General features: G+C 37.8%; 1 protein-coding gene across 1 annotated transcript in view; it reads left to right on the top strand.

The window, feature by feature from the left end:
- GFOD1 (Gfo/Idh/MocA-like oxidoreductase domain containing 1) overlaps positions 1-11,509 on the top strand; it is a 141,812-nt gene extending 130,303 nt beyond the window's left edge. The window contains exon 2 of the mRNA XM_074271943.1: positions 2,774-11,509. Within this exon, the coding sequence (XP_074128044.1) occupies positions 2,774-3,693 (920 nt within the window). The 3' untranslated portion in view covers positions 3,694-11,509. The remainder of the gene's footprint in view (positions 1-2,773) is intronic.
- The last annotated feature ends 2,542 nt before the right edge of the window (positions 11,510-14,051 follow it).

The following is a 14,051-nucleotide window of genomic DNA, read 5'->3' as shown; positions in this document are numbered from 1 at the left end:
AATTCTCAAATGGTGTATTGGTAGCAATACTGTGGGTCACTAGTGATAATTCTTGAATTAATAGACAGTAAGTCCATTTGAAAAGCTGCTACTATTTATCCTTTTCTAGACAGTATAATGAGAGGAGACCTTTTGTAGATACCCTTGGGATCTCTCTCCCTGCATAGATTTGGGCTTTCCCTCAAATCTCATAGTCATTGACTAGTGGACAATGAAATAGCAAATGGTGGAAGGGTCCTGGGAATGATGAGGAAACTGATGGGGAAAGAGCTACTTAACCAACATTCTCTTACCTATTGAATCCTTGAAAGCATGAGGAAAGAGCTACACCAAAAACAACCAGCGTGGAGATCATCTAGAGAAAGCTTTCAGCTCTATCCATTGGTTATTCTTGCCCTATAGTAGATGTTCTTAATCTGGAGTCTCCAAAGGTCCTTCCTGCAACCTCGTCCTTCCCCTCAGGTTAATGGATAGACTTTAATAGTCTAAGAACTTAGGTTTTATATATATATATATATAATATGACAAACATTCTAAATCTAAATAAGTGAGCACTTGAGAAAACCAACATTCACATTAGTACAAATAATATTCAACGCTAATATCTTAGTACTCGGGAGGGGGTAAAAGAGGGATCAATTGAATGAGTTGCTGAGTTGAATTGGGAGTACATTATCAGTTTTATTCTCTTTGCTATCAAGAATTGCAAGGGCCAGAAAATGAGTGCTGGGTTTTTTATTTGTTTGTTTTAATCACAGAGACAGAACAACCAAAAAGGACCCACTTGTTGGAGTAGATAGAGCTAAACGTTTTTTTTTGTTTTTTTTTTTCCCTTAACATCTTGAGCTGCTTTGGGAAAATTTGAGGTTTGGCAAAACACAAAACACTTTTTCCAAAGAACTCAATCTTTTTTCCCTTCTTCATTTTGTACTCATGTTTGTTTGCAGGAAAATAAATGCAATCCATATGTTTCAGATTCTTTCACTTAATTCTATGCAGCACTATAGAAGTTTTTTGATGTTTAAGAAGCTTTTTGATCTTTGGTCTTAGAAGGAGGAAGCAACATTTGTCATAAGAGGATATAAAATCAGATCTCCAAAGGTCTGCCTTTGCTGTAGAACTGACACATCTGGAAAAGAGCAGATTTGTGATTGGATCTCTTGGGCTTGTTCTCAACCTGCTTTTCTAAGCTTCTTCTGTGGTGAGAATTCATAGACTCTGTCCTTAGATTTGACACAAAGGAGGAAAATATAGTTTTACTTATTACTGAATTCTTTAGTATTACAGCTCCTTAGCCAGAATCGTAAATCAGAAATGACTCTCACTTGAAACCTTCTGGACATAAGAAGGGATGCTCTGCCTTCACATCATACTAGGTCAATTTTTTAACCAGAGTAGCTCCACAAGAGAATTCAATCTCACACTCCCTTATCCCGTCAATCTTAAAGAGTAGTTACCAATGTTCATCATCTATCTGTGTAGTGAAGAAGAGAGCTAGTGTATTCTTAATTACAACTCAAAGGAATATCACATCAGGTCCATATCCTTGTTGGAGTATGTAAGTGTGTATATGTGTTTTTATTTTTGTTTTTTCCACAAAGAGCCAGTTTTGCTATTTCTTTTCCCTCTCTGGGCTGTTAATAGGTAATCACAACTTCATGAAACTAATGTGAAAACTAGGTTTATTATAAGAGAAATGAACATGCATATGGAATTCAAAGAGTTCATAGTCTATATAGAGGTTAGTATGTTTATAAAGTAGAACAAAGGAAGGAGGAAGAAACACAAATCTCAACCTAAAGGAACATGGCATGAGAGGGGAAAAAGGTGCAGTAGAGATGGGAAAAGGACAAAACCCCTTCCAAAGGGGAGGAGCAAGGCTGAGGCAAAAGGACCATTCTTTTCCCTTGAGGACTGCTAGGTTATGAAGGTAGAATGATCTGATTATCTATAAGGGTCCCAGCTACACACACAATTTCTCAGTCTAGTATGGACTGACTAGCACCTATTTTGACTCTCAAGGACACACAGGAACTCCAGCTTGGTAAATATAAGAGTTATAATTGAATTCCATTTCTGACACTTACTAAATCTGTTACCACTACCAAATCATTTAATCAGCCTCATGCTGCTCTCCAAAATTTACTTACAGAGTTAAAGAGGTGTTGTGCTAATAAGTGGGGTGGGGAGAGAGAGGGAAGCTGAGATAGACTGAAAGCTGGGCCACTACCCTGATCAGTCAGCAGTTATCAATATTGAGGCAAGATCCTCTACTAGCAAAAAGATTATGATTTGTTGAAGGTGATGATTAATTTTTTTAGCAATATTTTTTAATTTTAAAAAAAAAAGAGGCATTGTATTCTATGAATGGAGGAAGTTTCCAAACTTGGGAAAAGTTGATTTCTCATCATTAGTCAAAAATATTTCTTGGAGTGTCCTCCCATTTATATTTAAGGAGATGAGGAGAGTGTTAACAGTGATGGCCCCTGATATTCTGATCTATAGAATGTGATCCCTCACCAGCTACAAAGAACTTCAAAAGGATAGCAGATAACTATTGATAAGCATTAACTAGAATTGTCAAACAATTGAAGAAAAGATGAAGTCTTTTAAAAAAAATATCTTCTTCAGATCTGTCCCTAAAATCATTTTTTAAAGTCACCTGAGTCATTCTTTTCCCAAGCTCAACAATAACTTTTGGGGTAACTGCTAATAGTACTTCTCACCTCCTAATACACATATTAGCTCTTACATTCTCTTTTCTTCCTTAAAGGTATTGGGAAGAATGTCATCTGTGACAGAACAGCTACCCCCCTCGATGCTTTCCGAATGATGTCGGCTGCCCACTACTACCCCAAACTCATGAGTATCATGGGCAACGTCCTGCGCTTCCTGCCTGCCTTTGTGCGCATGAAGCAACTCATCCAAGAAGGCTATGTGGGGGAGCTGTTGGTATGTGAGGTACAGGTACACAGCGGGAGCCTCCTGGGCAAGAAGTATAATTGGAGCTGTGATGACCTGATGGGAGGTGGGGGCTTGCACTCCGTGGGCACTTACATCATCGATCTGCTGACCTTCCTCACCAGCCAAAAGGCAGTGAAAGTACATGGGCTGCTCAAGACCTTTGTGAAGCAGACGGACCACATCAAGGGCATCCGCCAGATCACCAGCGATGACTTCTGTACCTTCCAGATGGTGCTGGAGGGTGGTGTGTGCTGTACTGTAACCCTCAATTTTAATGTGCCAGGGGAATTCAAGCAGGATATAATTGTGGTGGGTTCTGCTGGGCGGCTGATGGCCGCTGGCACAGATCTCTATGGCCAGCGGAACAGTGCCCCGCAGCAGGAGCTCCTGCTGCAGGATGCTACTCCCGTTAGCAACTCCCTGCTCCCGGAGAAAGCCTTTAGTGACATCCCCTCACCGTACTTACGGGGGACCATCAAGATGATGCAGGCGGTACGGCAGGCCTTCCAGGACCAGGAGGACCGGCGGACCTGGGATGGGCGGCCCCTCACCATGGCTGCCACTTTTGATGACTGCCTCTATGCCCTCTGTGTGGTAGATACCATCAAGCGGTCCAGCCAGACGGGGGAGTGGCAGAACATCACCATCATGACTGAAGAGCCAGAGCTGAGCCCCGCCTACCTGATTAGTGAAGCCATGCGCAGGAGCAGGATGTCTCTGTATTGCTAGCATGGGTTAGGGACAGCAATGGCCACAGGAAATTTGGGGATGGCAGAGGGACAGTGGCATTGGGGAGATAGAAGAAGAGTTCAGCTGAATGCTTTTGGGGGGGGGGGAGAAAATGAAGATCCTTCTTTGCTGAAAAAAAAAAAAACCTTAAGGCTTTGTGGGAAATGTACCCCAAACAGGATTCTTTATGGACATGAAATAACCATATGAGGATTCAGAATCCTCTGGGCTGCACTTGTCTTGTCAGCACCAGTAGTGCTAGCTGGCTGAATTCAAGGTGGAAATTCCTATGTGATTTATCTGCCTTTTTTGCATTTACTGTGAAAGGTAGAGGGCCTTTTTTTTTTTTTTTTTTAAACTTTCCTTGCCTCCTCTCTCTGCATCACTTCTCCACATGTGGCTCTGTACCCCCCCCCCCAATACACACACACACACACATACATTTATCCTAACTTTCTTCCCCAGCCACATGGTGCTATTAGATCAGGCTGCATTCAATGGCTAGCTCTGTTTGCTGCTGGTATGAATGACCTTCCCAATACCCAATTCTGGCACCATGCGGTTCTGCAATCTCACATCATATATATATATATCCATTTTCTTAGAGGAAAAAGATGAACAGAAAGTGTGTGTGGGAAAGGTATAGTTTTTCTGGGTAACACAGTCCCTCTTTCACTCACTGGCTGCCTCTATTCCTTCCTCCTCTTGGAGATTATTGGTGAGGGTCTTTCCAAAAATTAGCTTACATCAATTTTTTCCCTATTGCTTTGATAAGTAACTTGATGAGCTTGATAAGAAGCAGAAAAAGCTCTCTTTGAAATTTTTTTCTTACAAAATTGGGTTAGGAGACAGGGCTAAATCAATCAAAAGTTTGACTAACCATACTGAAATCTCACTATAACACTTATTAAATTTTAATGAGATTGAATTAAAATTTATGGATATAAGAGAGACCATAGGTTACTCTAATATGATTTTGTTTGCCAATGTGATTGCACAACCCAAACCTCAGGTGTATACAATATTAAAAAGCTAATGAAGTCCATGTATCCTTGGCTAATAGTCCCATCAGTGCTTGGTATAGAGTGGAGAAAAGTAGGTGACTTGATATAATAGGTATAACAGCCCAGAATGAATTTAAAGCTCACAGTACTTTTGGAATTACCTTAAACTGTATTAAACCCTTTTCTATTCATTTAGCTGAAGAAAAAACATCCCAGAACAGTTGCTCAGATTTTTTTTCCTATAGGTTGAAAGGAAAAGAGCTGATTTAGTCCCCCATATCTCTCTAAAAAGAATCCTTTCTTCTTTGCATCCTTAGAAAAATATAAGGATCATCTGACTTGCCTCTGATCCCAAAATTTAGGTCAGTCTCTTGGTGAATTTTAGTTAGACCTTTTAAAATGAAATCAAAGGACATAAATTTCCTTGATTTGAGGGCATTTGGATCCCTCTGAAACATGATTAACTGTAGAAAAGTACCCTATCTTGGACAAATCACTTAGCATCTCTTTGCCTCAGTTTCCTACTCTGTTAAGGAGAGGATTGGACAAGATTGTCTCTACGGTCCCTTCTAGATCTAAATCTATGATTTAGCAATTCTTTGGATTGAAGATAGAAAGTCACTGTTAATTTGTTGCTTGATCTGTCACTGACCCATGCTGAGGGAAGAAAGCTGACTTCAGTGGAGATAGCAAGGACTGTGAGTTATTTTTCAGTTGACTGGAAATAAAATTAGAAGAAACCTCTAGAAGGCATCTGACACTGAGCATGTGCATATCTAAAATGGCATCTTTAGCTTCTTTTCTCTCCCTTCCCTCCCCACCAGTGAAATATATTATAGGCCCCTGGGCTACTATAGTATATTTAATTTTTAAACATAAATTAAAATCCTGTTGGAAATATTCTGCTGTATCCTGTAAAGGATTAAGTTTAAGAATCATCAAGGTTGAAACAATTAATCCTTTATAACTGTAACATCCTATACATTTTGGTCACTGACTTAAAGCCGTTACATAAGGAGTTCCAGCCTCTTGCTACAGTAGATTCAAAATGGAAAATTTGATGGGATTTATTCATCTTCTCGGAATCACCTTAGACTTCTTCAGGAAGGAATTCACATGCAGGAGGACTTACCATCCTTCTTTTCCTAGGTTTCTAGGCTAGGTGGGATGCTACTTTTGGGTAAATAGATTTTATGGGTCCTGAGTGAAAAAGTGCTTAAAACGTAGTATGTTTGAAAAGAGATGCTTGTAAGCAGGAAGAGAGAGAGCAGGAAAGGTAAAATTGCCTATTCTCTTTGTTTTAAAGTTCCAACTCACATGCTGAAATTTGGAAAATCTTTACTAACTCACCATAAGAGTAGGGAGATTTTTTCAAAGACTTTTCTGATAGAAATATCCAGGGTTCCTTTTGGTAGCCTGTGAGTGTCCTCTTTAAAGATGGGACATGGAAGAAATCTGTATTCCCTAGTTGAGAAAAATACAGAAAAATCCAACATTACTCAATTCTTGAATCTTAACTTCTGCCCCAGTGTCAATGAATTTAGAGTTTTTATAGATGGAGAGGAAATAAACAATATTTTTTCTTAAAATAAGATTTGGTTGGATATCTTTTATTTTTACATTGCCTAGACTTCTAGTGCCTAGAGCACTCTTCCTTTTCCCAGAGATCTATCCCTTATAATGATGATTTTTTTTTAAATTAAAGGAAAGGAGGAAGAGAAAAAAAAATCAGTAAAACAGATCAATATATATATAAGAAGAAAAAAAACTAATGTTATAAAGTTCCACATCATGGATTTGAACCTCTTACAAAGAAGCAGGGTGAGGTCTTTTTCCATATCTCTAAATTCTATGGCAGGCTGGGGCTAAAACCACAAAGACTGCTAGAACAAATACTAAATCTAGACAGCTTCAGCAATTGCTGACTCCTTTTCTGGCTACTTGCAGTGATACCAGAGGACGGAGGTTGCCCTTTCATTTTGCTTAAAACTCTGCTCCCTATTATTCTGCTGATATGATCCATGATAACTTGTGCCCCTGATCATTAGGAGCATCTCCAATTATTTTATGGGAGGAAACAGGATTATGTCGCCATTGACTAAGACTGTGAAGATGACTTCATAAAGCACTTGTGCATTTATAGGCTGGATGTAGAATGCCATGACTGACAGAACTGGACTAGTCCTGCTAGCTCCAAACTCAAGATAAATTCCCCTTAGGGAGCCTCCTCAATGACTCTTAAAACTCATAGAATGCCAATTAGAAGGAACTTCTCAGATTATTTAATCCAAACCATACTCAAACTCAAATTCCTTCTACAAAAAGTGGTTATTCAGCCTCTACTTGAAGACATTCAGAAGTGGCGAATTCATTACCTCCTAATCTAGCCAATTTCATTTTTAGATGACTCTAAATAATAGAAGTTCTTCCCTTGGATTGAATTGGATTGAACTTTTTCTTTATACTCTCTGCCCATTACTTGCAGTTCTGTGGTCCATACCTTCTCTTCCCCCACTTTTTCTTCAGGTAAATCATTCCCAGTTACTTCAACCAAGCCTTTCTAAGGCATGATTTTGAGTCCTTTCACCATTGTGGGTGTGGTTTAGGCTGTCAATGTCATTCCTAAAATATAATACTTATAAAAAACAAAAATCCAGATAAGATCTCACTAGATTGCATTAATTCTTTTGGTTATGTCACATTCATATTGAGTTTGTGGTAAATGAAAACACCTACATCTCTTCCCATATGAGCTGTTGTCTAACCATCTTATATACTCATGCATATGAATTTTTGAACCCAAATTAGGATTTTACATTCATTTATCACTACAAAATGTTTTGTTAATTGATTTAACCCATTGCTCAAGCTTGTCAGAATCTTTTTGGATTTAATGTATTTTCTATTCCCTTTAACTTAATGCCACATAAAAATTACAACATTTGGGCTCTCATTCAGGACACTGATACAAAAAAAAAAAAAAATATATATATATATATATATATATATATATATATATATATTGAATGGAATAGGGTCAAGGACAGAACAATGGAATGCTACTGAAAAGTGACTTCTGTGATCTGTCAACCATCATTTTGTGGGTGTAGCCTTCACCTAGGTAGCCAGATAGTTTATTCTCAGCCAAGATCTTTTTATCTTCTGTCAAGGATATCACAAGAAGCTTTGCCAAATACCTTGCTTGACCCAAGGAGATTAGAGATATAAAGAACAATGCAAAACTTATATAAACTATATAAACTCTAGATAATAGATAGTTTTTTTTTTCCTAGAGACAATTGGGGTTAAATGACTTGCTCAGGGTCAAACAGCCAGGAAGACAAATTATTTTAGCCTATCATTTTCCACTGAACTATTAGTTGAATAACCAAAAAAGGCAATAAGGTCAGTCTGACCTCTCTTGCACTTAATGGACCTTTTTATGCCTTTCAGTAATTACTCTTCTCCAATTGCTCAGCTAAGTTCATTTCTCCACTCTTCTGGAAATAAACCTTCTGTTTGATATGCTGGGTCTTTTGGAATGTTGCTAATAGTGAAGAAGGAAGATGTAGCACCATCAACCCAGAACTGAGAAAGATTTAGGAAGCCAACCAGAATAACCCTTTCTTTTGACAGATGTGGAAACTGAGGTTAAATGATTTGTTCAATGCCCACATTTGGGTCTGAGGTCCCTGATGTCTTGCTCTTTCCACTGTATTATGATTCCTCTCAGGAATGTAGTACTTTCATCCTTGGCTTTTTTTATTTTAATTTTTTTTTATTGGAACAAGGATCACTCTCTTCCTCTAATAACTTGAGAATATTTTTCTGCTTGCTCATAGCTGAGTGATTAAGGCATCTCTGTACTAAGCAATGACACTCATCCTCCTGTTTTGTAGGATATAACACTTAACATTGGGTCAGAAAATTATTGAACTGCAAAAAGAAGTTAATTTTCCCCTTTCAGAAAGAAAATGTCACTCCCTTTAAATCTTGCTTTCTGAGTAAATTTTTATTGGAGGTGATAAAAGAAACCACAAAGCTAAGCATTTTTGAAAGACTTGTGATTGACTTATTGAATTCTTTATCTGGCTTACTCTGGTCTAAGTATAAATAGAAAAAAAAGATCTTGTTTCAGTAAGTGGAGTTTTTTATATTTATTTGTATATGCATCTAGAGCTTGAGCCCTGGAGAGCCTTGGTCTGAGTTTATTGTTTGCCTTACTTTGGATCTTATCAAAAAATTGTTGCATAAAGGTTCTAGCTAGCAGCTATGTTCTAGGCTGATGTTCAGCAGGGCTTAAACCAAGTGAGAACTTTCACAACGTAAGATCATAGACAGTTAGAACTGGAAGGGATCTTTAAGTTCATTGAGTTTAACCCTCTCATGTTACAGATGAAAAAAACTGAGGTAGCAAATAAATTTGCCCAGGTTATAAAACTTATTGTATCAGGACTGACATGAACTCAACATTAACTTCCAGGCCAAAGTTCTGAGGTCTATTGTTGCTTCTGTGATCATGTCAGTGGTTTTTAATAGACATGGGACAAAAAGATTAAGGAAGGTGGTGGTGTGACCACCTAGGAAGAAGGTAAACTGTAAACCTGTTTGCAGTGAGCAGGATAAAAAAAGATGTATCTATCCTATCTCTTTCACTATGTGATTCTGTTTCACATAAAACATTTTCTTACATAAATAATACCCTATAATTATAGGTTTTGAGCTGAAAGGAACCTAAGAAGCCGGTTATTGAACTCTTTAATTTATAAGTAAGGAAACTGAGCCTTGAGAAAATGAATCACCCAGATAGAGTTTGAACAGGACTTTGGACTGCAAAACTATTGCTTTTCCACTGTACCAAACTGACTCTTCATTTATACCAGGAATTCTTGCTAATGATCATGCTTCCATTTTTTTTTCCTCCTGTCATTGAATAAGGATATACATAGCTACACATAATTTTTTTCCTTTAAGTTTCAAAGCTATGAGATTGAAGACCCAGACAGTGGGTTCACTGGAATTCACGCTTGGTTTAGAATTGGGAAACTAAGGTTTGAGACCCAGCCTTGCCATTTATTGAATGTGTGGAACTCACTTCTCTGGGCCTGCTTCCTGATATGTAAAATAAAAGTATTGGAGCTCTTGAATTCTATAGTTCTACATTGGATGTCTTTCTTACTAGGGTAATCCTCCTTCCCTTTTCGAAAAGTCTATAACTCAAAATGTCATGTTTCTTTTATACTTTATTTTTTTATACTTTTTTTTTTTTTGAGGAACAGTGAAATAAAGTATTCCATAGGAGCTTTTTTGTTCCTTGCACACCCAGAAAGGTGCAGAAGACCCAGGGAGAATGAATGATTTTTGCCATCTTGGCCTTTCATTACTGATAGATGGGTGAGTTGGCCATTGCCTTTGTAACCTATCAAGGAGGATGTTGCTGCCATAATATTAGTAGGAGCAGTGTCCTTTATTTAAAAAAGAAATGAGGATGATGAAGGGGAGAGAGCTCTGAAATTAGATTAGTTTTATGACTAAATATTTAAGTCCATTGGACTGAGGATGTAAAAATTAAGGAGTTCTGGTCTTTCCCAAATGGATTAGCTTTCCATTTCAGGTCTCCTGAAGTTTTAAGATGATACATTCTGGAAATTCCTATGTCGGTTGTATTTTCCTTTTCCTCCCTCCTTTCCCCCCCCCATCTCCTGACTTCTGAATAAAGGGTAATAAGAACACAATGTAAGCAGTAACTTAAAGTGGAGGATAAGGTGGTATTGGGAGTGTTGGTTAAGTAATCAAAAAGGTTGAGCAAATATAGACAATCTAAAAAACAATTGCATCCAGAAGTTTGGGGGTTTGACTCAACTGCCCTTCTCAGTCCACTCTTCCACCAATCTCTCTGGATGACCATCTTTCCTCTTCCTTTCCTCAACCCTTCCAGCCCAACCATAGAGCTAAGCTGCAAATGTCAGCAGCCCTCAATCCTTAGCCTTGCTCCACAGCTGCCTTTAACTCCAGGTTTGGTCTACTGAACAGGATGAGTGATTTTGATCTGGAGGCTAGTCCCCCATGAATTAAATGAGAGCAAGTGACCCCACCAGCCTCTTAACTCATCCCCTTTTTTCTTCCCATCTATATCATTAACATGCCCGGTGCCTTGTCCTGGGGAAGGACTTAGCTCCTTGCAGTTTCTCATTCCTGAATGCTGCCTGGTGCTTTTCCAGTACTGCCTTTCTTTTTGTTTTCATTTCTTTCCTTACCAACAAACTTCACATTCATTTTGTTGCTGTATCATTGTGGAGTATGTATTTATTGTGTTTTACATATATGTACAAATACAAACTGATACATATATATATATATGAAAAATGTCAACGCATGAACATATGTACAGTAGATATTTTAAAGAGCTATTTATCAAAAAGATGTGTGTTATAAAGTAAACAGAGTCTATATTTTATATATGATGTAGATAGGAAAAAATAGCATTTAAGTTATAGAAAGAGGAACTTTTTTTTCTTTTGGTAGCAAAAAAGAACAATGAATGTGGCCATTTTTGGTGTTTTGAGTCTATGCTCTGTGATCCTCATGTTTTAGCAACCAGAGTGCTCCGTGAGGAAGCCTTTCTTTCCTATTTTGTCTCTTGCTTTTCACCTAGGAGAGGCTCTGTTAGCACTGTTCTGGGGAACATTGTTTTCCTCACTCAGCCACCTGGTATGTGATGCATAAAACATGGTTTCCGGCTGTTCTACATGTTTGCATTATGGGATAAAGAAACTCAAAGTGGCAAATAAAGACATAAAAGAAGAATGTAATCCCAGCTGTTTTCCTTTCTTTTATATTGCACGCTCTTCCCCCACCATAACTTGCCATCTGCACTTGGGGAGATAGAATTCTTTTCCAGAGGCACTTGGTGAGTGGGTTACCTGTCTGGCCCAGGGCTATTTGATTTTCATTTTGTGGGTAGAGAACAAGGAATGGGAAGTATCTGTGTCAGCAATGACCAATAGGAAGATCAGCATGAATCAAGTGATCCTTAAATTTAGATCTGCAAGTATCTGTAAAGAGCCTGTCCCCCTCATCTAATATATGGGGAAACAGATTCCCAAAAGCAAAAAGACCTACCTGAGGTCTTATGGATAGTTTGCAAAGCTAAATTTGAACAGGTTTTTCCCCTCTAATTCCAATGCTTCTCCCACTATACAATTGCCTCTGCTTTCTTATGATGCTATATACATGATAATTGTTTCAAGGTTACTTATCACTTGTCAGAGGCTGGTCTGTTTTGAATCAAGGCCTTTGGAATAAAGTTGAGAACATGTTTTTAGGAAGTGTTTGGACTTCCTTTGAGAACCCCTGAGAGTTGGGTTAACTATTCTTCCTAAGTATACAGATTGTTATTTAGCCAGCTGAAGTCTGGATTAATCTGGAAAACTTTTGGGTCATCCTAATGGTGATAGCTTTAAGAAGGAGTCTCCAAACAGTCCCTGTTTCTCCAGACACTTTCAGTATAACCCAGAGCTACCTACCCAGTTAATAACTCAACATCGACTTTGTGGCTGACACTGAATCAGTCTGCAACTGTAAGGGGAAAAAATCATTTAACTGGCTAAATTTTCTGGTAAAAAGATAAGAAATTAGTAGCACAGAGTTTTGCATGAGGAGTACATTCTGAAATTCTATCTGATAATAGAAACTCAATCAGCCACTAATACTTGAAAGATAACTTTTATGTTATTATTTTTTTCCAATTAGCAAGCTTATTTTCTCTCCTATATCCTCTTCTGCAATGAACAATAACAAAGAAAAAGACCTCATAACAAATATTCAGAGTCAAGCAAAAGAAATTCCCACGTTGATCATGTCCAAAAACATATGTCTCACTCTTCATCCCAAGTCTGCCATCTCTATCAGGAGGTGGGGAGTAGCAGGCTGCATTTTCAGCTCTCTTGAATCATGGTATGTCACTGAATTGTTCCGGTTTCTTAAATCTTCAAACCTGGTTTTCTTTTGTTTTTGCTATTGTACAATTTTTTTCTTTTAGCTCTGCTCATATTGCTCTGTGCCAGTTCATAAAAGTTTTCTTGATTTCTCTTAAAATTATCTATTTTATCATGTCTTAGAATTTTAGGATTGTATTATATGGAAGACACTGGTACAGGACCTCCCAGCATAATGTACTCTCCTTAGAGAAAGTACTATATTCTATGAGCAAAGCAAAATTGAATTAACTCAGAAGAAAAGTGAGATATGCAAAATAGAGAAGCCACCCCAAATGTTTATAGGAACTATTTGTGTCTGGTCTGTAGCAGAGTATTCTGAGCTCTAATCAGCTACAGTTGGATGCACTGTAACTTGACCCTAACATAGTGATGTCATTTTGGTCCTCTTGGACAATAAAGGACAACAATGGATCAATACTATTCTGTAAAGTCTGTGCTAGCTCCCTGGAGACCTCAGGATAAGCAAAAGTCCTTGGTCTTTAGGGGGAGAAGTGAAGGGGATGGACAAAACTGCCACATGCTCTCCACCAATCTCCCTTCTCCCGGTCCTGGGGCAAAGTGAGTCTTGCTTGTCTCACTCCATCCTCTAATCCCTCCTATAATTATCTGTATACACCAAAAGATCGAGCCAGCATGGAATAGTGAGAAGGGCCATTTTTCTAAAGATATGTTAATAGAATATTGTCCAATAGGTAATTAGCCATAAGTGCTCAGTTGTCTGATTCCAGTGCACCTATTCAGAGTTTCAGCCTTTTACCTATTCCCTCATATTCACATAATGTAATTTGGTTAGCCACTTCCCAATAGGTGAGCAACCACTTAGTTTCCAGCTTTTCTTTTTCTCTCTCTTTTTTTTTTTTTTTTTTTTTTTTTTTTTTTTTTTTTTTTTTTTGCTACTATGAAAAGAAATCTTTTTCTTTGGATCTTTTTGGGGTCATGAAAGAATTTGTAGCATCATAGCATCCTAAAGTTTTTTAAAAGCACTTTTGTCTTTCCCTAAATGTATTACAGTGAAAGAAATCTGATTAAAAGTGTAACGTTTGTCCATGGATAGAATTTTAGAGTTATCCTTAAGAAAATGCAATTCAAATTTCACTAAATGAGCCTTCTATATATTTCTTTTGGCAGTGACATGAATAATATAAGGAACATACGAAAAAAAGATCTCTCTACAATGCTAGATCTCAAATTGTTATTTACCTCAAGCTGTTTAAAAAATTAAAAAAAAAAAAAAAGGTCACCAAAGAGCTATACCTATATTGCATGAGTATCTGGCATTAAAGCAACTCCTGCATAAATTTGCATCAAAACCAGTCATGCATATAGCCTTAAATCACCCTTTTTCTTCTAGAGT

Source organism: Sminthopsis crassicaudata, chromosome 1 (genome assembly GCF_048593235.1).
Source record: "Sminthopsis crassicaudata isolate SCR6 chromosome 1, ASM4859323v1, whole genome shotgun sequence".
NCBI lineage: Eukaryota > Metazoa > Chordata > Mammalia > Dasyuromorphia > Dasyuridae > Sminthopsis > Sminthopsis crassicaudata.
The sequence above is the reverse complement of the archived record's forward strand: the minus strand, read 5'-3'. Positions and strand labels throughout refer to the sequence as shown.